General features: G+C 35.6%; 6 protein-coding genes across 14 annotated transcripts in view; 3 read left to right on the top strand and 3 right to left on the bottom strand.

The window, feature by feature from the left end:
- Nucleotides 1–166, bottom strand: part of U2af50 (U2 small nuclear riboprotein auxiliary factor 50) — a 7289-nt gene extending 7123 nt beyond the window's left edge. For all 3 annotated transcript variants that reach the window (XM_046610476.2, XM_046610478.2, XM_046610479.2), the window contains exon 1: nucleotides 7–166. In XM_046610476.2, the coding sequence (XP_046466432.1) occupies nucleotides 7–28 (22 nt within the window). In that variant the 5' untranslated portion in view covers nucleotides 29–166. The remainder of the gene's footprint in view (nucleotides 1–6) is intronic.
- On the top strand, nucleotides 33–5103 carry LOC124211419 (ankyrin repeat domain-containing protein 27-like). Its single transcript, XM_046610465.2, has one exon. It carries the CDS (start codon nucleotides 1390–1392, stop codon nucleotides 4201–4203), a length of 2814 nt encoding a protein of 937 aa, XP_046466421.1. The 5' UTR covers nucleotides 33–1389; the 3' UTR covers nucleotides 4204–5103.
- On the bottom strand, nucleotides 4641–11920 carry Ire1 (serine/threonine-protein kinase/endoribonuclease Ire1). The gene is made up of 13 exons (XM_046610464.2): nucleotides 10915–11920; nucleotides 10681–10801; nucleotides 10361–10403; nucleotides 9861–10240; nucleotides 9552–9771; nucleotides 9233–9477; nucleotides 8835–9166; nucleotides 8559–8713; nucleotides 8192–8478; nucleotides 7683–7979; nucleotides 7420–7592; nucleotides 7141–7332; nucleotides 4641–7054 (listed from the first exon to the last, which is right to left on the bottom strand). Exons 1-13 carry the CDS (start codon nucleotides 10984–10986, stop codon nucleotides 6692–6694), a joined length of 2880 nt encoding a protein of 959 aa, XP_046466420.1. The 5' UTR covers nucleotides 10987–11920; the 3' UTR covers nucleotides 4641–6691.
- On the top strand, nucleotides 11762–15017 carry LOC124211420 (general transcription factor 3C polypeptide 4). 4 transcript variants are annotated; one of them, XM_046610468.2, is made up of 4 exons: nucleotides 11762–11993; nucleotides 12244–12464; nucleotides 12565–13492; nucleotides 13594–14704. In XM_046610468.2, the coding sequence occupies exons 2-4, from the start codon at nucleotides 12345–12347 to the stop codon at nucleotides 14700–14702; spliced, it is 2157 nt and encodes a 718-aa protein (XP_046466424.1). In that variant the 5' UTR covers nucleotides 11762–11993; nucleotides 12244–12344; the 3' UTR covers nucleotides 14703–14704. The 4 variants fall into 4 exon arrangements, with proteins under 4 accessions (XP_046466424.1, XP_046466425.1, XP_068989232.1 ...); XM_046610469.2 differs by lacking the exon at nucleotides 11762–11993 and adding an exon at nucleotides 14887–15017 and having other exon boundaries at nucleotides 12000–12464; nucleotides 13594–14682; XM_069133131.1 differs by lacking the exon at nucleotides 11762–11993 and adding an exon at nucleotides 14887–15002 and having other exon boundaries at nucleotides 12000–12464; nucleotides 13594–14764.
- Nucleotides 15001–18599, top strand: LOC124211427 (enkurin). The gene is made up of 4 exons (XM_046610484.2): nucleotides 15001–15141; nucleotides 15315–15771; nucleotides 15888–16013; nucleotides 16152–18599. The coding sequence occupies exons 1-4, from the start codon at nucleotides 15056–15058 to the stop codon at nucleotides 16335–16337; spliced, it is 855 nt and encodes a 284-aa protein (XP_046466440.1). The 5' UTR covers nucleotides 15001–15055; the 3' UTR covers nucleotides 16338–18599.
- Nucleotides 16634–26626, bottom strand: spin (Protein spinster). 4 transcript variants are annotated; one of them, XM_046610473.2, is made up of 10 exons: nucleotides 26221–26626; nucleotides 25420–25616; nucleotides 25187–25338; nucleotides 24767–24970; nucleotides 24527–24664; nucleotides 24033–24294; nucleotides 23808–23906; nucleotides 23436–23646; nucleotides 20435–20528; nucleotides 16634–18722 (listed from the first exon to the last, which is right to left on the bottom strand). In XM_046610473.2, the coding sequence occupies exons 1-9, from the start codon at nucleotides 26414–26416 to the stop codon at nucleotides 20476–20478; spliced, it is 1512 nt and encodes a 503-aa protein (XP_046466429.1). In that variant the 5' UTR covers nucleotides 26417–26626; the 3' UTR covers nucleotides 16634–18722; nucleotides 20435–20475. The 4 variants fall into 4 exon arrangements, 3 of the variants coding, with proteins under 3 accessions (XP_046466429.1, XP_046466428.1, XP_046466431.1); XR_006881452.2 differs by lacking the exon at nucleotides 16634–18722 and adding an exon at nucleotides 21366–21441; XM_046610472.2 differs by lacking the exon at nucleotides 20435–20528 and having other exon boundaries at nucleotides 26221–26624.
- Between the last annotated feature and the right edge of the window lie 40 nt (nucleotides 26627–26666).

The following is a 26666-nucleotide window of genomic DNA, read 5'->3' as shown; positions in this document are numbered from 1 at the left end:
TCTCACCTCCATTGAAGTCCTCTCCCATTGTGAAAAACCGTAAACAGCGATACTATTCACAACAATGAATATCAGAATTATTCACTATGCGTAACACGACGGGTGACACCTTATTTTAGAATCGGAATATCGGCGTAGCGAGCAGCCAGATGACGGAAGTGAACAGTTTTCGATTTTCGAGAGTTATCGAGCGACGAAACTTCTGTAGACGCCAAAATGGCCGGCAAAATTGATTCGGTCAATAAACATCATTGAGATAATAGTAATTATTATCCAATGATTGAAAATTCATATAATTACTGGGATATTTAAAGATATTATAAAGAATCGCAACTATTTCCAAAAATATTTGCAGAAAAATGTGCAAGTTATATCAAGCATGGGGAGCATGGCATATATAACTATTTCCTGTTTTAGATTGATAATTATGCACGCAGAAGCAACGCGCCGAATTCACAATTATCCAAACTAGATCGTAATATCACAATAACAGCTACCTATCTGATAGTATTGGAAAATTATAATGAAAGAAATGTTGAGCCTCCTTTCAACTCGACCTTATTATAACCATCATCAGATTTTTTCTGCAGTATCGTACTTTTTACGTTGAATGAAAAAAAATCATAATATTACATATTCGCGTTATATTTTACGGCTCCCGATTAGCTGGTCAAATTATAATTTTTTATTACGGGGGAAGAATTTTGAATGAGAAAAATCCAGCAATTTGGATCACTCACAGAGTCCTGTAATATAATTTAATTTACACATCACCATGCAGCTGCTGCATAAGTCGCTTGTATATAATAGGAAAGAAAATAAGTATCTAACGCAAAATAAACTGATAAAAAATATTCCCAACTTACAAATTCGTAGAAGTCTAAAGCAATCTTGTTGAGCGTATATCGACATAACTAATAGCAGATTATATTACAAATAAACATAAAACTACAATATAATACTATATTTATGATGTCCACGTGTTTCTAATAATCCATCGCGTTAAATAATTCTAAAAATGAAGGTTAAAATAAAAAACAAGTAATTAAAAAAAAAAAAGAACAATACGAAAGCGATGCATTTTGATGCAATCTATCCGATTGTAAATATTTTTCTCTCTTGCCATCTGTTGGATTCGATTTGCAACAGTATGGGTCAGAGGCGTCAATTATCGACTGGTGAACAATATTAAAAAAAAAATAAGAAATAAAATAAGACAAGGCAAAAAGTCGTTGATAAGTAACCGTTGACAGCAGCGAAAGCAGAAAAATTACAATAACAATTATTTATAATCGAAAGCGATAAAACGCAATGAAAGAAATACGTGAAGGAGAGTCGATACTTTTGTCGAAAAGTGTACGGATTCGAAGAATAAAATAAATTTCATTGATGTGCCGTTGTGTATTAACCTTATTTTCGCACTTTTTTGACGTTCCTGTGCCTTTAGGCCTTTGGCGTCGAAAGCAACCTCGACGTAAATCGAATAAATGTCGTAACAAGATATTTTTCCCATATTCTTTGCACAGCAATTTATATTTCGTTAAAAATCGAGACACCTCATCATCAGCGACAAACGCATGGGATCATATAAAAGATATGGAATCAAATTACGACGAGGATCTGAACGTGAATATATTTTTTCAACAATTGCAGCATGAGTACACGAGTGTATTTGAAAAGGCGGTAAACGAGGGTTGGGTCATTTGCGTTCCTCGTTCAGGCAGCTTTTCCCGAGGCTCTCTCCTGGCCGACGACTTCCTCGGGCACATTTTGGTACCAAGCGAAGAGCTGCCAGCTACTCACTTCCGAACATTGACTGGCAAGGAAGTGAGGCTATGCAACAGGGTCCTAACTGTAGATTACGATATCGCAAAGCCATGCACAGCGCATATATTATTCGAGGAAACCTTCTATACCGAAGATTCACAGAAGTATCGAATATGGTGTGTCGAGCGGATTCTGGAGCGAAGTTCTATCACTTCGTACGAGTCCCTGCCCACTTTGACAAATCTCAGAGAATGCGTAGATTTTCTCTGGACGGAGATATTGAACAAGGAGGTGCTCGAAGAGCTGGATAATGCGGTTAAAGAATATCAACAAACTGACCAGGATCAGCTTGAAGATAAACCGTTGCAAACTCAGCGTGATCTTGTTGCTGGTTTGTATGCGAAAAGCCTTCGCATTGTTCTCAGGGATTCGAGATTGAGGGAGAAAACAACTGCCAGTAGGCATTTTCTCAACGGTATAAAAGTCGCGGTGGAAACATATGTTCTTTACGGCTTGAGGAACCTCTTACCAAAATATGTTTCCGCTTGCACCGCCTTTGATGATGCGTGTCTTAATAAAACGATTAAAAACCTGCACGAATTGCAACTACGGGACCTGGGCGTCAGATCTGATCTTTACGGCGGCGCAGTTAGAGGAAAATTGGAGCTGGCAAGGCTCGATGGTTTCGCAACGGTTCTGGGAAAAATAGGCTGCCTTAAACGTGCGGTTCACTTTGCATCACAAGGTGAGAGTTCAGTTTCATCAGACGATTTGCTTCCAGTTCTTATATTCTTGGTGATAAGAGCGGGTCTGCCTAATTGGATAGCTCAGCTAACGTTTATAAAACAGTTTAGGTTTTCATCGACCTCAGAATATGAAACTGATGAAGCTGGCTTTTTGGTTACTTCTCTTGAGGCAGCCGTTGAGCATATCAAATCTGGAATGTTGACAGGATCAGTCCACCCTGAGGCAGACGGCACGTATGAATACGTGTCTGGTAAAGACGAGCTGGAAGAAAACAGAGTGGATGAAGTATCAATCAGTCATTTTTTTGACCAAGTAAAACACGGAAATACGTCAGAAGTTGAGAGAATACTGTCCAAGGAAACTATAGATAAAATTAGACCGCCAAATGTTAAGCTATGTCATCCTTTATGCTGCTGTGAATCGTGCGAAAAAAGTTTAGCCAGGGACGCAAGGTTCAGTTTACCTACCGTTAATTCCAGAGATGACAGAGGATTAACGGCCCTTCATATCGCAGCTTTATACGGTCAGGCTAACATGGTGGACCTGCTTATAAGTCACGGAAGTAATGTTGATGAAGTTGATGCGGATGGTACTACTGCTTTGCACTGTTCAGCTGCCAGAGGACACCAGAATACATTACTCTTATTACTTCATGCTGATGCCGACCCGAGAATCACAGATGCTCACGGGAACACTGTCCTCCATTTAGCGGCTGATAATGGTCACGAAGCCTGTGTCAAGGCAATCTTATACTTTTTGGAGCACACTAAATGTCCGATAGATCCAAATTCATCAAACACTAATGGAGACACGCCGCTTCATTACTCCTCAAAATGGGGCTATACTGGAATAGTGGAAATCCTTCTGGAACACGGAGCGCAACCCAGAGCTGTTAACAGAAGAGGCCAAACTCCGTTGGTGCTAGCACACAGTACTAGCATCTCTAAGTTATTGGAAACTGCGGCGCACAGAGAATTTTTTTCGACACCTCGCCTGGTGCCAACCCAATCTTCACCGGCGATGACGCAGTCGTTGAAAACCGAGAAGCAATTTGAGCCACCTTATTCCACAGAGAGACTTCGCAGAATTGAAAGACTCTTGTCAGCAATTTCTGTAGGTGATCTTAGACTGGCTTACTACTATCTCGGCTTAGAGGGACCTGATCAGAAGCTTGTACAAACTACAGCACCTGCGATGTGCCACCCACTTTGTAACTGTGAACAGTGTACCTTGATAGAAGAAGTTCCCGAGGAACATCAGCGGAAGCCTGCCTTAGGAATAAATAGTCGTGGTGGTGATGGCCAGACTGCTTTGCATATTGCCAGTGCAACTGGTCGTGCAGAGTTTGTTCAGTTACTGTTAGACGCAGGTGCAAAGCTTGGTTTTAAAACAAAGTCCAGAGGGCAAACCCCGTTGCATTTCGCATGTTTAAATGGTCGACTTGCTGTAACAAAAATACTTTTAAATAGCGGAGAATGCGATGTCAATGTTAAGGATAATTTTGGAGACACTCCGCTCCATTTAGCTTCCAGGACAGGCAATGCAAAACTTGTTGAATTGTTAGTTAGACATGGAGCTAATCCTAAGATTCGTAATTCGAAAGCCATCACTGCACTAGAAGAAGCTGAAGAAAAAGTTATGGTCAGTATAGCTAGAATACTGAATGAACAAACCGCTGTTTCTACTTAGCTATTTGTTGCAGCTGTTATAAAAATTACATACCAAAGCAGTAGACTACGCATATTGCCTAATAAACAGTACCAATGTTTATATTAATACTTAATATTCGTGAAATAAGTCACTAAATGGCCATGTTCTTTGAGGAACCAACAATCGTTATTGAAATTTGTATTATTACCAGTGTTTAACATTTGTGAATACAGTTCACTGAAGAAAGTGCTCTCAAAGATGAAAAAGAATAGCTGTAGTTTATACTCAAGTTATTTTATATCTTGAATCACGCTGATAGGCTACAATTTTTAGTTTTATCGAATTTAGGTCCTTTTTTTTCTTTTCAGCTGTTAGCCACGAGCTTAAGTACAAATCAACATAAGCAATAATGCATGCGTACCAAAATTTCGTTACAAATTACAGATTACACATGAATAATGAAATCGCGACAAACATTAATAATTAGACTGATTCTTTAGTTTTTATTTTACCACAAACTTTAATATGTATAGTATATACAATAATGTATGAATCGTGTAAAATATAATATATAATATACCATTTTTTTGCTATGTACAGTTTTATATAGTATTTGCAAACATGTTACTTAAATATATATTATGCTTGTCATTATTGACTGTTATTCGTAATCAATTAACACGTAATTGGTCATCCTCAAAATATACATTCCATGTTTGGATAAAATTTCACTGATATAAATATAATCCAATCTAAACTAATTGTGCTTCACAATCAGTTAAAACGTAATATCTCAAGATAAAATCTGTAAAGATATTTTGATTCAGAAACAGATTTAAGCATTGCACACTCTGACGGATCCTGACATCTGATTGCCAGCTATAAATTAATTGACCTCTTCTATACGTTAAAACAGGTTTTCCAATGCGGCTTTTAGAATGTTTAAAAAATGTGTCTTATCAATATATCCAAGTTTATAATCTTTAGAAATAATTTGAGTAAATAATCGTATAAAACTCAAAACCGTCGCAGTTCCCCACATCCAAGCTTTTGTATACATGCAAAAACGATTTTTGAGTCTGTGTATCTTGTATGTGTATGAATTAAACAATACATAAATAGATATCGTCATTTCTACAATATCGTTAAAAGATACATAACTTGTTCTACGCATAGATTAATTAGATTTTTCGTGACTTATGATACAATTTTTTCCGAGTTATCACAACAGATCACTAGAGTACTTTTATTTTGTTAAACCAGACATCTTTTTGTCGATTGTGTAATTCGGACAATTTTAACTAATCAACGATCTATAAAATCTCAAGCAAACTCTGTTTCATTCAAATATTTCGACTACCCCAACTCCATAATCACAACATAGACATTAAATCAAACTACTGATACTTTTTTACATACTCTTGCAACGATTTCTATCGGTGCAACAAGTTGGCATGACTTAAAATTTGTTTTTCAACATTGAAAATGTTGATATAAAATGTGATATACATAAAAACAATGTCCGTTTGACGATGAGCACATAATTTTACATCATGCCACGGTTGAGCGTATCAGAGCGTTTTTATCGGTAAACTCTAATACTTGAAACAGTTGCATCAGGTATATTAGTACTGCGTTGTATTGCTTTTTATTTTATTTTATTTTTTTTTGATATAGAGAGAAATTTTTTCAATGAGATTTCACTATTGTTTTAAGTCGCTAATTCCTGTCTTTTACCTTTATTTCATGCTATTATATGTACTTACACAATGTCTGAGCAATCAAACCCGGCATTGTACAGCTCTCAGTTCATATATCAGCAGATAATTTTTCACTACAGACATAAAGTGATCACAGGTAAAAAAATACACTCTACTCGATCCTGGATATTTATCCCAATTCTGAGTTACTAAGTACCCTTGATTCCCACCCTATTAGTAACTAGGTAGGTAAGTAAGTCAACTAACTACTGTTGGAGAACAGATATTTTCTTTTTTAGAATTTCGCTGTATTAATTTCTTACTTCAAACGTATTTAATTTAAACGTCAGTGACCCCCAAGGAATACAAAAACTCTTGAACAAAGTTCTATGACGTTTGTATTGTAAGAATTTTCGATTCGCATAATTTATGAATTCGTAGACCAAAAGGGTATCTTTAAAGATAGAAAAATCGCGTAGTCTACTATTCGGCATGCTTAGTCTACTATTCGGCATTCCTTAAGGCCACTCAACAATACAATGTATTTATGTACTCTAAGTACTGAAATTTTGGCACTGCTTTTTATAACGGACTTTAATATTAAGAAAATAAATCGCCTTGTGGATTGATCGTTATTATAAACCGTTCACATTTTCTCTTCAGAGCCAAAAATTGAGCAGCAGTATCGATAAATAAATTTTGAGTTCAATAGTAGACCATCTCTTCTATGTGCATAATCTATTTCAAATCAGGTAGTGTATTTTTAAAAATTAGCTTTGTAATATTATTCCTATTCGTAACTAGAGAATACTAACATTCTTATTACCTTAACTCACCGGAGGCAACGTCCAGGGGACAGATTCCACCGCTTTTCGTCGTTCTTGTCGTTTTTTCTGTCCCCTATATTTTCCTCGATTTGGACTCCAATTGACCGCATCACGTATTCTCCATGACGGAACAGATGATTTTTCTAACTTCTGTGAAACGTCTATACTATCAACCTCAAAAGGAAATTGAAACTCGGGATCATAGTACTGTCTTAAACTAGGATCATCACGACAACTCTGCATCGCACACCACGCGTGATTCAACAAAGCTGGAAATCTATTCAACCAATACGCTGTAAATTTATCTGGAATTTGTCCCAAGCTTAGTTGAGCCTGCGGTGTCAATTCTCGATAATGATGTTTCTGCAATGAAGAAAAAAGAACGTATAGTAAGTGGATTTAGTTTTCTTGCTGATATCTAATCCGACACGACTCAGAAATAAAATCACCTTGTTTCGAAGAGCTCTTAACAAATCTCTGACACTCTCTCCACGATAACTTCGATATTTTCGAAGATCGGTAGCAACTTCGACGTCTATGTGTAAGCGCCAATCTTCTTGCACAACAGCAGATGCTCCAGATTCTAAAGCAAGCAGAGCTGGACTGTCTGGGTCATCTTTTTCTACTCTATCGCTGACGTCCTACATACATTTAAGATGCAATAAATAAATTTCGACGATTTGACATCCATTGTTCTATGTATCTTAGATGATTCGTGCAAAGCCAACCTGGAAAAATCCAAGTATCTGTGCAGCGCTCCAAAATATGGGATGTTGGTGAATGGCAGTAGCCGGTGGGCGATCAGCTGGTGTACCAGCAATCATAGCCCTGATTAAAATCAAAGCTAATTCACGATCGCTTGCGGATATCCCTTGAAGAACTGAAAGATCGCTATCTCCACCTAATTTGAGTAGTAGCAGTGAAAAAAGAATGTCACGAAATTCAAGATTCGGGTCTTATTACAAAAATGTTTCAAGACAATTTTCCTTACATAAAATATTTGCTTGTCTTCTTAATGGATCGCCAAACGGATGCTTCCCGCCCGACAAAACATAGTAGAAGACACATCCGAGCGAGAATATATCAACTGCGCAAGTAGTTCTCTCTCCAATGAGCATCTCAGGTGCGATCCATCCATCAGTTCCCGTCACTCCCGACCTTCGCGAAAAAGACATACGACCGAGCTGAAGTTTTTTGCAAAGTCCAAAGTCCGATATCATGGCTCTGACCTCTCCGCGAGGTCCAGGGACAGAGAGGAGTACATTGTGGGGCTTAATATCCCTGTGAACTGCAGCAGAAAATCGCGGTAAATAAGATAGACTTATCCAGATCATTATCAGTGAGTAGATTTCGAGGTACTTGAGTGTCTACTATGTAATGACGGAAATAAATAAGTAACCAGAAAGAATTGATTGGAATAATCAATCATATGTAATGACAGCTGATATGCATTATCTAGCATTGTCAATTCAATTATTTTATATGGTTCGATATACATACCTATATCTAAGAAGTGAAGATGAGCAAGACCTGCGGTGGCTTGTCTCAGAATACCCTTAGCAGATATTTTATCAACATTGTATCGCCCAGCAACATAATCCTGCAGAGTTGCTTCAGCTAACTCCAATGCAATATATCGGAACATCCTGTCCTGTTCAGTGCAGAAATATCGAACAACATTTGGATGGGCATCCGATTCTCTCAACAAAGCTACTTCCCGATCGGCGAATGTAAAACACTCCGGCAACAATCGTTTTACAGCTACTGAGCGACCGTCGAATTCCCCTCTGGATAATAATAATGAAATAAATCAACGACACTTGGTTATCATCGACTGTGCATTCGTATTTTGAAAGATTATACTTACTTGTACACAAATGTACCTTCGCATCCCTTGCCCAAAATTTCTTCGGTGTTGAAAGTGATTTTTCCTATTCTGACCAATCCCTCTCCAACATCTTCGGGTATCGCAGTGTAACCACTTTTGCCATTACTGCTCGTTCGGCTGTTTTCTCGTGAGCCCTGGACAAATTGACGAGATATATTGCATACTGATCATCAAAAAAATTAACGTTTTTTTGTTCTGTTCAAGAAATATCAAATTAAATAATAATTCATAGGCTTAGTTCACGTCCGTAATCACCTGAGACAACTGTTGGAATTCCTTAAATTGTGCATTGAAATACCAAAACATAGCCACTAGGGACCCCATTAGTATGATCAAGGCAAGTTTGAGCCCTTTATTCTCTTGTTGATTGAGCCAAAGTTTCGTGGCATTGTAGACCGTTCGAACAGTCTTTCGCATACCTTTGTACTCAATGGTACTGTTAACATCATTCTCAGTTTGAACAGCAACCACCTGTTTTCTCGTAACATTAAGAGTTGGTGGAGTGGTTTGAATAACAGGATCTGAACGACCTGTGATCTGCAGCGGTTGATTTTGAACTTGATATTCAGGAGGTACTTGGTAGTGACCTTATAAAATAATAGATGTATATTAGAACAGAGCTAATTTGCATCTCTTTTGTCTAGAATCCTTACCTAATACAATTACGCCTTTCTGCACTGGAATGCTATGAGAATCATTATCCGTATCTGAAATATGAGGTACTGGAATATGTTTTTCTGATAAGGAACCATCTTCGTTGTCTGAATCTGGTGGCAACATCAGCGGTCCTTCAATCAGAAGATGGCCAGCCTTCGTAGTTATTGTGGCACTCATGGAATCAACCAAGGATGGCAAAGCGTATAATCCATGTCTATGTTCACCCACGTAGAGTGTCGGACTAGACATAGTAAGAGTAAGATATTTGGTAAGGTTTGGTAGTATGATTGATGAAAGTAATTGAGCAAGACTTACTAAAGCTGAATATCACCGGGCCGTGCTTTAAATCTCTTTAAAAGGTGATCCAAAGTTCCATCAGCAACACTTGTGAATGGTACCGATACTAGGCCATCATCACTAACGGTGTAAGCAGCAATTACCGGACTTTCTAAATCCAGTTCCCATAACGCAACTCCGAGTCGTCGATCTAAAGTCACTATTCGACCCGTAGAACTTGTACTGAAGTGTATGAGTTCTATGGAAGGGCATAATTGAAATATTGTTAGCGATGAGATCTTCCATTGCAGACAACACCCAGCTGTTTAAATATGGTATTGCAATTACCATAGTTATCTGTGCCTTCGGGCTTCATTTTTGATGCAGAGTAATCGTAAAAAGTAACATTCCACTTTCTGTCCTTCTGTTTGCTGTCGACCATCATAATGTTATACTCCGTTCTGCCGACGAACACCGCATCTTGAACCTTAACAGGACAGGTGGATTCCACTTTGTCGAAACCAAGCAGATGTTCCCTTTCACCAGTGTGAGGATCTATGCTAAACCATGTATCAGTTTTACGTCCTGTATACAGTATCCCATCACTACTACGACATGGACTACTAGCAACCAATTGGGGAATCGTGAACGGCAGCTTTTTTACTGCCTCTGATTCAGCCGAAAATACATAAAGAGAGCCGTCCTTTGGATCTGGCAAAAACATCGGCCTGAAAAAAACAATAGCATAGTCCACAGAGTTAACAGGTCCATTAGTCTGACTTTTTATTGAAAATATAGATTGTGCGAGCAGCTAGTAAGAATTACGAATTAAGAATCACTAAGCTTACACAACTGGTTCAGAGACATCGACTGGCACCTTGACGGCTGGTTCTGAAATGAATGTTAATTATAAGCACTAAACTAGGGATAAAGCAAACTATATAGTTAAAGTATTTTGGTCTTTTACAGACTTTTTACTTTGTATATACTTGAGCATAACAGAAGGCAGTGCTGTTTCTTGTGCATTGTATGCGAGTCTGGTTCGCAGGGTTCTTAATCTAAGTAAGCAAGTCGATTTAGTCTTGTTTGTCTACAAATTAATGTAAAATGATTTTGATAACTTATGAAAAGTCCAGTTCTCATCATTTAGATTCCAAATATTATTTACCATCATCTTGACGCCAGCGTATCTTCCCGGATCGTTGACCTATACCAATAAATGATCCACTCAGTGTAGATATCATCAGCAACGGATCATCTTGTTCTTGAATCAGCCCTGTGCTATGAGTCTGTAATATTTATATAATATATATACAGGTATGAAAGCTGCGGTGAACCACTACATACTAGAGTTTGTTTACTATTGAAGCGTAGTCAAGCAATAATAATAGTTGTCCTTTACCTCAGGTAGATCTTCAGCGAGACCACATAGCAAGACGACAGCGATGACGATGTAAAATCGAAAATACGTCATTTTGAGGGCGTTCTCACACGCGGATAATTATATATCTGACAGTTAATTTTAAACTTCTTAAAAAGTTAGGTTACATGCGCTCCTCTTCGAGATAAAACACAGCAGTACCGTATGCTCCATGAAACACGATCCGGTAAAATGTTATTGGCAGAGTCCATTGAAGCTTTGTCAGGTAAACAAGAGATGAGAAATTACGTCTGTGCGCTTCAAACCAGCGAATTTACCTTGCAGAAAAACGCTCTTGCATCATGCCAATTTTCGGCGAATCGAAATGCCAAAGTTCATTAGAACTTTGTCAGTTGAACAAGAGATAACAGATTACATCTGTGCACTTCAAACCAGCGAATTTTCCTTATGGCATCGTTTTTGCATCATGCCAATTTTCGGCGAATTCAATTTCAGCAACAATAATTATTTAGTATTTCACGATACAACGCCATCACTTCACTATTTGAAATCAATTTGCACCTGTTATTTTCTGTGTACGCACATTTCTCGTGATTTTTAACATTTTTTTTTTTATTTTCATGCAAACGCATTTATTTTTCGAACACTAGACTTCTCATAATTTGTAGGTCAACGTAATTTGATGATAACATTACACATCCGTTTACCTTAGAACGCATTTTTAAAACGTGTTCAAAGTTAATTTAACAAGCCTGCGTACATTTTATTAAAACTCACGTTCCACGCATTGCTCTGCCAAGCTGTTTTACAGATAATATCTAATATCCTCCCACTAGACTACTGTTTCGATCAAATTTGATAAATGTTTGATTGTTCATTTTTTCTCGCTTTGTATGTATCGTATGTACGTACAACAATATTACGATTGCATGAAATACGAACGTAAAATATAAGCAGTAGCGCAATCTTCATTCAATATCTTCAGTCAACGCTGCAATGATACGACCGATACGACTTTGTAATACGGGTCATGAATAATATGTGAATGCGAGTACCCGTGAGCGTTCGCAAAACCGCTAAGGTTTAAATATTAGGGTTAGGTCAGTATTACGTCATTTATTTTTATCGTTGGTATTCCAAAGCAAGTTCAACAGATTTTGGTCATAATTCACGCATTTCAATTCTTTAATAGGACAATATCCAGTTTTTTCTTCTTATTTTTGTTTTTTGTCAACTAATTGATAATAGAACCGTAAAATCATCCTAGATCGGTCAAGAAGAAATTATGCCAACTCGTGTTAGAAATATTGAGAAGTTCGTCTCGTAGTAACATTTTTCATGGCGTAATAGATATTTTGAACGAGGACAAAGTAACAAACTACTTGCTGGATCACAGAAATCATGTGGAAGTGGAATTATCTGCCGTAGAAAGCAAAGTATAGAAAATAACGATGCAGGCAAAGGAGCTGTGCAGCATATCAGTATCACCGTTAGTTACAGCACCTTTTTCTGTACAATGGTCTGCAGATAACCACACATCCATTCTTACTGAAAAAGGAGTGCATGTATTTGTGAGTAACAACACTTTTAGTAAAAAATAAATATTGATATTGTCATCTAATTTTTATTCTCTTTATCAATGCCAAGAATTTCGCGATTCAAATTTTCTAGGAGTTGATACCTGCTCCATCATCCGTGTACCCAACGTTCAATTTTTCACGTTCATTTATTCACCCATCGGAAGTACTGCCGGCGCAATCGTTGAATGAAGAAGTTGATACAGTATTATGGAAGTTGGAACGAGTGGAATTTTACCTATTTTTAATGGAAGAAGCCATAACGCCAAGTATAAATGGAGCAAGAGACATGGAGCCACGAGTGTTGAGCTTGGGCTGGTCCCCTTGGCGCTTGACGAGTCCCTATAAATGCCTGTTGGCAACCGTCACATCAGCCGGAGCTGTTGATATTCTTGTAAAAGTGTCAAAGAACTGGTTTTCTATTTGCGATCTTTCAGCGGCTTGGATCGCTAATATTCATGGTGAATCCAGTGGCGAAGTTAGGGCCAAATTGATGACGACCCCACCTACTGAGCTGAGAGATCACCTAAGGCGTTTACAAGCGACCGCAATTTGTTGGAGTGAATTATATGAATCAGGGAAGGAATGCTTTGCTTATTTGGTTGTAGCATACCGTAATTCAGAAATAGTTGTGTGGCGTATTCCCGAGCTGCGACACGACTATGAAAAATTCAAACCTTCCATTGCCTTCCAAAAGATTATGCGCTGCAACATAAGGATTAATTTATTAAAGTGGATTCATTGGGAAAAAGAAGTACTTATTGTTCTGGGGTACTCAGATGGCCAAGTTGACGCAGTTTTACTTAATGCCATTGATGATGAGTCCAGAAACTGTACAGTAATCAAATACTGGCCTGATGCAGATCGCATTCCTGTTAGCTGCATCGAAGTTTGGAATAGCGCGGAGCATGGGATGCTAGTTGTAATTTGTAAGGGTTCTTATTTGAGTGTGCTGCGACCATCTCATAACGGCAGTATTACAGATACATATGATATTCATATCAGAGGCTATTCTATAACAGGTAATTGACTTATTTATTACGGTCTATCTTTATCCTCAACAAATTACACGAGACCTGAGAGTTGTCATATTTACTCTATTTTTATGAATTCTTTCTTTCAGGTGTGGTTGAAGCAAGCGACAGAGTATTACTAATTACAACGCAAGATGGTTGCTTATTTGCAGTTAGTTTTGAGGATAAAAATTTAGTCTACATTGATATTAAAAACAATTTACCATCAGCTCGTGTTCAGTACTTGGGCCTTTCATGTTCGTACAACAAATCTTTATTTTTCAATGTAACAAGTCCAGACATTATGCACGATCATTTGATCAACCGAGAACCCAGCACACTGTGTATATTTACAATGGAAGGAAATCCAAAATGGAATGCTCGTGATGTGCTGATGAAGAATGAAAGCAGATCAATAATGAGATATTGGGATTGTCTGGAATCGATCAGAGTTCAAGTTCTCAAGTCCCAAGATCCTCCTGACATGTTGTTTTCAGCTACTGAAAACTTGGACAAATTATCGGACTACCATCTGCGTATCACCATGTGGACCTCTATGATAGCAGAATCTTATGAGAAGAAGAAATTTCCAAGAAAAATCGCAGGAACTGTAGAAGAAACATCGGATGCTCATCCCTTAATTTTCCTGCGCTTGGCGACCAGACGCCTGTTGGAATTAGGATCTAAGAAAGATTTGTCGACAATGCAATATCGTTGCGCCAGTCTACTGCGCTCATATATCGAGGTCTATTTGGCTGGAGAAGAAGCAGACGAACAGGAAGGAGGAATTGAAACTGTATCTATTCAAAACGCAAAGAAAGCTTTGAGCTTTACAGACCATCTAAGTCGAATGGAACTTGAACTTTGTGACATATGTGGCGAAATAATAACAGATATTTCGTGGAAAGCAACCAGCTGCCCATCAGGCCATAAACTACCTAGATGCGCTATAACTCTGCTCCAAGTATCTACAGTAACCTATCGAAGCTGCCCAATTTGTGCACAAATACTCCATCCTTCCTTGGATGAACAATACGACGAACCACTTTGCCCATATTGTGAAGTACCAGCTGTGTACGACAGTCGTGTATTGAATACCAAAAAAAAGTGTGGATCGCCTGTTAGAAATTTATCCAAACGACGGGCTACAACATTACAACACCAAAAAATTCAGGAGTCAGATAAATCGAACGAAAATTGTGAGGAGAATGCTGATTAAAAATTAGTAATACCTCAGCAGTTGTGAAAACAATAGGGTCAATAATTGAATTCATAACTCTAGTGAGTTTTATAACAAATTTGAAGACAATACGCATCCAAGTATTGAACAAACATCAAATTTCGTTTATATACGTTGCTAAGGAAACAACACAAACATATTACTTAGCCACGTTTTGTTACAGAGAAGAAACGCGGATGACAGGAAGACATGAATAGTTTTCCTTTAAAGAGGCTACAGCTGTTTGAATTCTATTCTAAATAAAAATACGTTCAACAATGATCAAATTGCGTATACTTTGCAATAATATCTAAAATTACAGTAAATATAAGAATTTAACACAAGGCCCGAAAATGTCTACTGTTTTAATTAAGGAACACACTGAACATGTCACCAATCTTATACCACAAATTGTCGAAGAACGAATTAAAAGTCCCATGTAAGTTGGAAGAAAATGATGCACAAAGTGTTTTGAATATTCATATTAACAAAAGTCAATTCTATCATCAAGTTTTTGACATCTATCACGTAAATGAGAGAGAACCTGCTTCTAGCCTGTACAACTGTACGAACATTCAATATGAATCGCTAATCTTTCTTGACCTTCACCAGATACCGTTCGAAATATCATATGAAGCCTGCAAAACTCAAGGGTGAAGATTTGATAAAACTAGATTTCACAAAAGAGGAGTCTGTAGAACCAAAGAAATTTGATCATCACACTTTTGGGGTGGCCTGTGTGCCACGTACCCCACCTACGCAGTTTTTGAAAAAGAAAAGCCGTATTGAGCCACCAAGACCCGAAATTAAACACGTACATTATAAACGACCCGGATATCCAAAGTCACTTCCAGCTTGGGTGCCAGTGAAACGAAGCATAAAATCTGGATTACCAGAATTACCTCAAGATCCGACTGTAACCGCGAGAAAAAACTTCAAATTAGAAAATATTGTTAATGTAAAAAGATCGCGGCCTCAGCAGCCGAAAAAACGTTACGTCGACACAAGATATGGCTCGGCACATGATTTAGAAGCCAGTGGTCTGCTGCCCATTTACATTCACAGAGCGGTTCGTAATGATAATGTAATAGAATTCTGAAAAATGTTAAGAAAAAAAAATATAAACGTTGGCTGTAACAATAATTGAATCACTGTTACCTCAATGTGACTATATTTAAATTTCAGGATTATGGAAAGATACCCAGTTTTGTGTCGTCAAAGAATATCAAGAAGGAGGAGGAGAACGACGAGACGAGAGTTCAACCCCTTTGTCGTTATATTACAGCAACTGAACGAGCAAAACTTCTCGAAGTAAGTTCAATAGTTAATGGTAACATTTCGCTGTAAACATAATTACGAAATGTTGAATTAGCACTGTTTTTAAATTCTATGTAATTTACAGTAATAGTCATAACTGATGGTAAAAAAATTAACTCATCTGTATCGCAGGGTATGAAGAAGAAGTGGGATGAACTGCAAAAAGAGTTCCAGTGTCTGCCTTTTGTGATTGATACGCTACCCAGAATTACGCGGAAAACACAGATGGAAGATGCTTTGAAACAGCTTGAGAAAGACATTGATATGATAGAGAAACATCCTTACATATATGTGTACAGTGACAGCGAAGAAGATTAATTTATATTAATATGTACTCATATATCATCAGTCAATTTTCAACCCAATTAAACATGTGCGACGATGAGTGAATATCATTTCTGACTAACTTATTCAATTTATCGTCTAGTTATCCTAGTCATATACATATCATGTTATTTTCCCGATCCTATATGACCATTTTTCAGAACTTGTTACAATTCCATTCAATTCAGCTTTTTAGTCGTGTACATTGACCTTTATTTTTTTTAACGAGCATTTTTCAGTTGTATCTGGCTATCTACAGTGATGAATTTTTAATAAATTTAATAAAACTGTTTTCTATGAAAACCGAAATTTTTATTAATTTTATTTTTTCATATATCCGAAATCAATATTTTATAAATCTAACAGTTCGAGGCAGTTTCTTATTTCATATTTCGCATGTAATTAGGGTATTATGTTTTGCTGTACAATTCATGTGGTGATGCCATGAGCGCAGTTGCACGATAATACTTCAAATATACATTAGTGCCTATCTGCCAATTGTGACAGAACCTTATTATACATACATGGAAACTCCAGTATTATAGCAGCCGAACATATGGCTAGAGTTTAAACAATATTTAGAAATGTGAGGCGAAACTTTAAAAATACAGGAAGCAAAAGGATGTTTGTGGCAAATATACAAATACGGCAAAAGTACAATAAACAAGAAAAATTCATTTGATCATAGGATTTGACGAGAATAAATATTCATTCGTAGAATGAAAAAAAATATTATTGAAAAATACACGATATGTTTTAGGTTTTTGGTAAATTATACCAAAAATTAAGAAAGCATCCAGCCTTAATATACATTAAAAAACAACAGTGATGTAAGTATTGATGATTAAATAAATAGACAGAACCTTCGAACAATCCTCAGACTAGGAATCTACCTATACGCTGCAAAAAAAAAACATGACGCAAAGTATTTTTAGAAGATCCTAAAATCATGCAGTAATGTTTCAATTATGCCTGTATATACAGTATGTTAAATAATGGCAAGATGAAGTAGAGTAGTTACGCTTTGAATGGCTTAAAGATACAATCTGCTAGTACTTTTTTGCAAACTCCAATCAGGTAGAGATGCATTTGCAAAACTCGTTTCAAATACCAACTCTCCTTACAACACTTACCATTTAATACAATGATTTTTGTTCTTCATCTTTAATCGGAATTTAATATTCCTAAAATTTGGTAATGTATCAAAGTTGCATATTCCTTCAAACTTATAACAAATATCCAGTCTTGTATTGCATCTAGATACACGTATACCTAATTGTCTTTCCTGAAAATCTCTTTACTTTGTTTTTTTAACTTTTGTCTATTTTGCGTATCGAGCAATTATAATTTACTTCTAACTTTGTGATGTCGTTAACTAACAGATAACTTGTGGAACTAACAATAAGTATACATTGTTGTATCTAAAAAATTTCCTCATCTGCAATTATATTTGTATCTTCGTACTTGATATCTATTCTCACTATACTAGAAACTCATACAGTAGACTAGACATGATATCGTTACATGTTTGATCTACCGTCCGCTGATATTATTTGCGCAACGCAGTTGTACTGAAGCAAATAAATATGCATTTCACGTATTTGCTAAGAAACAGTAAAAGAATTTTAAATTTAATTCAATTATCCTAAACTTAATTTTGACATGTACACAGATAACGCATATTTATAAATTTTTAATCGATCATTTTAGGCAAAACATTAATGTGAATTTTACCTGGTTTACTGCAAACGCTAAACCAATTTCATGACAATTACCACTTAAAAATTAAATGCCGTTGCCTGATATTAATATATTGTTTAAATCTCAGAATAATTACAACTTTGCACAAATAAATTAAAGTTGATTGTTTTATTCGATAATGATAAATAGTGAGTTCAGTGAAAGTATACTTTCACATGATTCGCATGAATTTTTTTTCTTCGTTTTACTCTACCTGAGAAAAGATCATGGTTTAAGTAACTCTATCGTTATCGTTTTTTTTAAGTCTCTTTCTAACACCCCCTCCAAATTTTACAGCTAAATATAATCGCATCGTAAGATTAGTGATGTATAAACAACAGAGGAAGCCACTAATACCTTGTAAATGTTACCCGCTAGAAATTACAAAAATACTATATCAATTCAATACTCAAAGATCCGTTCATTCAACATACGTATCTCTAACATTTTTTGGGTTCCATTTCTCCTCAAGGCGAGTCCAGCCTGTACAAAATTCTATAACAAAACAGAGGCTAGTTTTTTAAAAAAAACTTTGTTAGTACAGAACCGAAATTCTTAATCACTGTTTTTCCATTCAATTTGTTGTGCTATTTGGAAGCTCGTCATCGTAGTATTGCAATGTTTCTGAAACTGTTTCATCTGCAACAGAACGTGGATTAATTAATATTTCTTATACTGTGGAAATGAAAGTTATTAAGTAATTCAATAGTTATACCGTTTTTCAAATGATATGATTTATGAAATACTATTGTTTTCTTTATTGAAAAAACCTCAAGAACATTTTCTATCAATAGTTCGAGTTGATTGTTATCTTTTCGAACGACGAGGAATGTGTTCTTCCTAATAAATATCAGTCAACAAATACGATAATGATCTCTGTCATATATGAGCATACCATTTCTTCTGTTCAACCATCTGAAGAAAATTGGAAATGAAGTATATTGAAGTAGAGAAACGATGGAAAAAATACGGTTGACGTTATAAAATTATTTTCAAACATTGCGGAGGGGTTGATTTGCACGTTGAAGTTCACTGGCTGATAGGACAATAAATTATCTCAGTGACTACGACTTAAGAAATGATACATTGCAAAACCATAATTCTGTTAATTATAAAAGCACTACATATCTATTGTTTCGTGAAAATAATGAAATAGTCCCGTGAAACATGAATATTCCCGTAGTAATTTACATTATCAATCATTAGTGGGGATGCAGCATGCACAAAAAGCACAACTGACGGTTCGCAAAAATAGAGCACCTTATTGAATAACAAAAGACAATTGACAAAAGTAAAGTAAAATAACGAATGAGACTCTGCACAATGTAAAATCATGCCAACCGGGATGGGAAAAAAAAAGAAAGAAAAAAATACTAGGTATAAATAAAATTGATTTGAATTCTATGTTTAATTAATTACCAAATATATACTTTAATCTTTTCTACGAGACAATGATACGATTATATTGTACACATTTATCAGTCAAACAAATTGTTTTGTTTACATTTATATAACATCTAGACTTTGGTTTTAAAAATATCTTACAAAAATAAAGTAAATGTTCGGTGACGGTAGATTTCATTTATAACAACAACAAATACTACGTTTGTTAAAAAAAACTTAAGGACACAAGACAGAACGACCTATCTGGCGACCTTAGGAGACAGACACTTTTGACAAACAAAATAAACATATGTAATTGCATGCCCAAAAACACTCCATCCTGCAGCCATTTAACGCTTCAAAATTTGTAAGCCTATACCTTAGATATATGTATAGCCCAGATTTATTGGATAAAGAACAACTAAACAAATATATTTCACCATGCTACCCCGTGTTTTCAGTAGTTAAAATTTTGTCTAGTTAAAATAGTACAGAACTGCTGACCTGAATAAGTAATTATATGTTGATGTAAATTTTTAAAGTTAGTGCAAGTGTGCGCGTGACAACTGACCGAGGATCATACAACTCAAAAGTCACATGAAACTACACCATATGGGGAAAAAAAAACAAAAAAAAACTTACAGAAACCAAACAAAATAATCAAGCGTAAAAATGATGTCGAGTGGATGTGCAACGGGTAATCAATTTAATGATTAAAAAAGAATATTCTATTAACGACAAAAGTAGAACCTTCATCTTGACAATGTCACAAATACTTTATAATAAATCATTATCGTTTGAAGATAGAGAGATGAAAAAAGAAGTATCATTACAGAGACAGGAATGAACATTTCCTTGTAATCTAAATCATTTTGAAATTCGATACAAAAGTAAACTTAATTTTAAATTGATTGCCACATCAACACTTAATAAGGCGTTATATGAAATCATGAAAATAAATTATATACCAGATATACAGCACACTATCAGGTGGCAGCCCTCTGATGATCTATAAACGCGTTGATTCTGACTGCCCATTATTCTTAGTGTCTAGACATTTTTCTGTAAGAAAGATGTTTGTATGTTATATAAAATGTTACATGCATTTTTAACCATATTAGAAAATTGTATTGAAGCGGTTTCTTTTTCTTTTTTTTAATTTATTCATGTATTCACTTTAACAGCACAACAAAATAAAAAAGGATCAATTTACTTGTAAAATTAGAACGTTAAACTTATTAATTTATTGTTGCAAAATTTGTCTTGACGTCTGGTACAATTCAAGTCCTGCAAAGCTAATTTTGATTCAAAATAAGTCGAGAAATTATCTGTGATCAATTTTATTCACGAAGTTAGATAAATCTGATTGGTAAATATTTTTGAAACTAACATGGAAGCCGTAAGATGAAAAAATTAAAAAATTTTATACATGTAGTATAATATAACGAATTATAATTTGTTGCACTGAAATTAAAACCCAGTAGTATCTACTTGTAATAAACTTTGCTGCGATTTATATATACCATTTACAGATACTGTTTAAAGCTGCCAAAGTCCATACAACAAGCCCCGGTGTAAACATCGTTATTCTTTCAATCAAAAAAGTCATAAGCGTAACAAACAAGCTGATACATTATATCTGTCAAGGCTCCGTTATTAAATCATTAAAACTTTTTATCTGAAAGTAAATATTATGTTCATTGTCAGCTTAAATTTTCATTCTTCTTTTTCATTAATTGTTCACGTTCTAAGAGCCTTAACGAGTACAGTGTTAAAACACTGATTAGGAAATATAAGTGATTAAATAGACAAGATGAATTATATCATCGTTAGTTCAATGTTGGATGAATGTTGTTTTAACCATGATTAGAATTGACTAGTAGTTTTTCAATAACTGACCTTTGAGTTCTCGGCGTCAAGCAAGAATTAAATTCTGTTCTTACATTCATCTTGTCTATTAATCACCAAATCAGACCTGTAAGACATTAAAGACATGCAAAGCATACAGAAAGACAAAAATGCTGATATTCAGGAGGAAGATTATGAAAAATTAATAGAATTCAATAAATTAATCAAAAAGTGAAATAATGAGATTATTTGAAGAAATTCCTATAATAATTAGCATCATACATTGCATTAATAGTAGAAGAAATGACATTAATCTGGAATTCAAGCGATCAGACGTTATGAAAATCTGCCACCTAGGTATAAATATAACAAAGAATATTATTGAAGAAACGTCAAACTCTGAGATTAATTTTGTTGATAATCATTGTATTTCTGGAATAATTTTTTAATAACGTCGAAAAAAATAAGTAATAAAAAATATCTATAATGCTGGAACATAAAATAACAATTAAAAACTATCAACATCGCTGTTGCAAGAATACACAAGAAACTAAATAATAAAAAATATAGCAGTATTTTTCAGCTTGACTTCAGTAGCAGGATATCTGGCTATTTTATAAACTCAGGTGCAGCTTTTTACATATCAATTAAGCCAGGCTTAGTAATGGATATAATAATGAATGCACCATTTAGTAGAAGCGAGTGGTGGAAGTGTGATTCAACTCTATTGCTCCTAATGTACGAATAAAATAAAATATCTGCATTACAGGACGTTATGGTTTACAGTACAGACGTGGAAATTTACAGTATAATGAAAAAATGACATCAAGTATAATTAAGCAGGCGAATAAAATAGAACCGGGTAATATTGTCATGTAAAATAAAATAAATTGAGCGCCAACTGAATAATCGAACTGAGACAGTTGAAAAGTTTAAAACTAACTAGGGTATATTAAGTATAGAATCCAAATGATACATTGTAACTCTACCTTGGTTAAACAGCGGTATGAGATTGTGATAACTGCAAACTTGAAACCAGCCCGTGTACTGTGCAAAACAATAAATGATAATGCACTAAAATCCCGTTCGTTACTTATTCAGGGAATACACGGATAACACTGTTACTGCATGTTCGTCTCCAAGAGTAAATTTCTTTGTTTTACTCTAGTTGATAAACGACGATTTTTAAGTTAAAAATAATTATTTCATATTCCAACTTGTTCAGATGATCACAAATTACACAGTATGCGGTTACAGATAGTAGGAATGTTCTCGTTTTCAATTTCCTTCACAACAATACGCACCCAGAAAAAACACAACCAAAGGATATTTTACGTTCGATACTTTGTAATTGAAAAAAAAAAAAAAGAAAAAAAAGAAGAAATACCAAGTTCTACTATTGTTAAATTAATTTTTTTTCATTCGATAATTGATCTTTTTTCTATATTAGGTACACTATTTGTACATCAAACATGGGTCTGCCGTCATGTGTGAGATATATTAATGACACTGTTTTATTATTTCAGCTTTGCACTGATAAATGATACTTATAAATTGAGCTTATTGTCATACACTCGACTAACCATCATTAAAAATATTCTACTTGGGTTTCATTTTGTAGAAATCCAACTTTGACAATCTCGTATTTAAGACACAATGCTCATTTGAAGCAATAAGGCAAATGTTACAAAAGCTTCATAAAAAAGATACATTTTACCATACTTGACTAATATAATATTGTAACATTAATCATATAGAACGAATTGCTCAAGGTATGTGTGCAAAGTATTTTGCATTATGCTTATAGGCAGCGTTAGTAAATGCCAAGTTTATATTTAGCACGATAGTGACGCTATTCATATAGTAAAGGCAAGAGTTTTAAAGTATTATATTTGATTCCAATCAGGTATAAGACTCATAACTGCATAGTCGTAGAACACTAATACTAACAGAAAAGAGAATTTGACTGAAATTCAATTTCTATGTTTACTTGAAGTATTTGTATGAAAATTAATAGGAACAAGTATATACCGTTTTTTCTGCCACTCGAGTTATCATGTCAGATATTAATAACTGTATATCGATTAATAAGATCAGAAATAAGATTGAGTCATCACTTACCTGCGATTGAAAGATCGACTACAGCCTTGTCCTTCTGTATGTACAGAGCCGTGAAAAAGAAGAAAAGGCCACCAATTATTTCGATAAATGTTGTTATGAAGAGGGCGTATTGTAGACTACGAAATTTAGTCACTGCGTCGTATTCATTTTTATCTTCATCGCCGATTACGAGGGTCGTTGGGCTCAGTGCCTTTTTCAATGCCTGAGATACCTACAAGCGATAAATTATTACAATATGTTTACATTGAGAAATGATGTGATTTTAAATCGGTGCAATTGTGTCATCTTATTTATTCTTGATCTACAGAGGTCTGTCATTTGCAAATGGGTTACTTCTCAAGAGAAGATATTCATATTATTTCTTATACTTACTAATCCAATAATATATGGACTTCCCGCATCTCCTAACATGTGTGCTATTAAAATTTGAAAAGCTTCTGCAGTTGACCTTCTTGTCGGTAGGACGACATACTGTGAACATAAAAAAAAAAAAAAAAAAGCATAGAAAATTAACACAAGTCTCACGTGCTGACACAAAATAATACTCCTGACTTTGAAATTAGGATAATTATTGATGTTTTGATGAAAATTTCTTACCAGTAACATATCAGCTACAATTGACCAGTTAAGATTCAATGCGAGCTGTCCAAAAAATATGAGGGTATAACAAAGAATTGAATTTGTACTGGCAGTAATGATTCCGAAGAAAAGAAAAGGCGTGCTAATAAGTAAGCCAACAGCACAAATCAGTGGATCCGCGTTTCGCCATTTCACCCTTAATCGTTGTGCCATAATTGATCCTAGCGGGACTCCAATAATCCCCGCAATCATAGCTATGATTCCGAATTTGTATGAAACGCTGTAAAAGAGAAGAAAATAAGTCATTTGTCATAAAAAAAAGGTTACAGCGTCAAAAGGAATGAGAAGTATTCAAATATAAGTAAAAAATATAAATGATTATTTGACCCAAACAGTAGAATTCACACATAATACTGGCTGCGTTTAAACAATGTTTGAAATTTAAATACAAGTTTTCTAACTGGCAGAAACACAACTTTGATACAATTTTGAAAGGTAGTAAGAAAACTCACTCGGATAAGGTAATTTCTTTTCCTCCATTAGGCTGGAGTGTGAGGGCCAAGTGAATAAACGAAGGTCCCCACCATGCCAATGCTCCAGCGACGAATGAGACGCAGGTGAATCCTGCGGTGGATAGCATGAAGCTAGGACTAAAAATAAATTTTCATTACAGGAATACCTCTATTTTTTATGAGAATAAACATTTTCGTTGACACGATTAAGAAATTGAATTGAAAATTATTCAGTCTTACTTTCTACACAGGGATTTGATATCGTCTGTCCATGAAGTGCTGTGAATATGACTCCCTCCTTCTCTTTCACCCCTAACAGGATCCTGTACCACTAATAAAATCAGAAATACTGCCAGTATACCTAATACTGGGGTAACGCGTAGCCCCCAGTGCCAGGAACCAGCAAATTCTGCAGTCTTGCTCCCCGTTATGTACCCTAAACCACTAGAACATAACAGCTGAATTATTTTATCGATAGGCTATGGAGACAAAGTAGATCCTGTTGAAGACCTTATCCCAGAAAGTGGTTTTACGATAAATTAATTATTGTTCATGCTGTTTGATGATGCACAATTTTTTATATTATTTTCTAATTTTACTAAGGAAAGATCGACGGTTGTTGAAGTATTTTCTATATCAGTAAGGAGGCCAAGGACGCACCTTCCGACCGGTATGGCAAAGTAGAACAGGGCTAGCATCTTTGATCGAACGTCTTTGACGAACAAGTCGCTTATGATGGTAGGGGCTATGGTCGAGTAACTAGCCTCGCCAATACCAACGAACATTCGAAATACCAAAAACCATTCGAAACTCTGAAATGAAAAATCTTCATCTGATAATAATCATGGGGATGAATAAAAAAAAACTACGAATATTTAGTAGCCCCCAGTTACCTGCATGTAAGAGCCAATAAAGGTTGTAAGGCACCAAAGAAAGACTCCAAAACTCATGATGAATTTTCTGTTGTACCGATCTCCAAGGTATCCAAATAAAGGTGCAAAGATCATATAGCTTACTATAAAGGCTGTTTGAAGCAAGCCGCCCAAGTCATCTCCTATGTTGTAATTCTTTTGAATGTCTGTCAAAATTCCTGTGGGAAATTTGGGAAATAACTCCTTATTATCACAAATTTGACCTCTTACTTTACAAGTGACCAATAATGACTCGTCATGATTGTGCAAGGAATTGGGAGGTATAAACCAAACATTTTGATCAACATCTTGGTTAAAACGGTCTCTTTGCAAGTGGAATAAACGGCTGTAACTTCTGCAAAAAGTGAACAGCTTCAGAAAGCTGTAAAAAAATTGCAAGTCCTTTACTCAATAATCGACTTGAATCACACAGTTGAAAAAAATTTGCAATGCCAACGAGCCCAGGTATCAAATTGGATAAAAATGTCAGATGTCATAGAACATGAGACGAAGAACGAAACTTGAATTGGTGATATGAATAAATTATGGTAGGTATGCAGCTTCAGACAAATTGTCCGTTAAGTTAATTGAAAGAAGAATGTCTATGAAAGATGATTCGATACGACGCGTCAACGAGCAGAGCCGGCTGATTGGTTATGAAAAATGATCGGCTATCTCAGTGAGATATTAATTTAATTTGTAATCGTGAGAATGTCGTATACGTATGTACATACTTACAGACAAAAGTGCGCAACTGCGCAGGCATGATGTTTAGGCACGTACCTGCGATAGTAAATCTGTCCATGTAGTTGATCAGATTAACGAAGCATAATACAAGTACGGTTAGCCATTCGCGTAATGTGACAACCCTTTCCACCGGGGTAATCCGCTTCGGTTGTCCACCTAAGGGATTTTGATGCTCTTCACCCATTAGATGCTGATGAGACAAATTCGGAGGGATCCTCGTTGTCGTTTCCATAATTCACTTTATATAGATCAACCGGTCTTAGTCATCGACGCGATCGGTGTATTTTTCACACTTAATTAATACCTCATTTATGCTGAAACCACATCCCGCGGCTAACCCGAGTTAACATAACCGTACTCTGTCATGCCCTATCATAACTGTTTTCACACATCACACCATATCTCTCAGCGAACCATAGAGCAGACTGCGGAATGTGGTGGGGACGCGGAAAACAGATGACTGATTACAGTCGGCGCTAGCG

This window comes from Neodiprion pinetum, chromosome 2 (genome assembly GCF_021155775.2).
Source record: "Neodiprion pinetum isolate iyNeoPine1 chromosome 2, iyNeoPine1.2, whole genome shotgun sequence".
Classification (NCBI taxonomy): Eukaryota; Metazoa; Arthropoda; class Insecta; order Hymenoptera; family Diprionidae; genus Neodiprion; species Neodiprion pinetum.
Note: the sequence above shows the minus strand (reverse complement) of the source record. Positions and strands in the feature narration are given on the sequence as shown.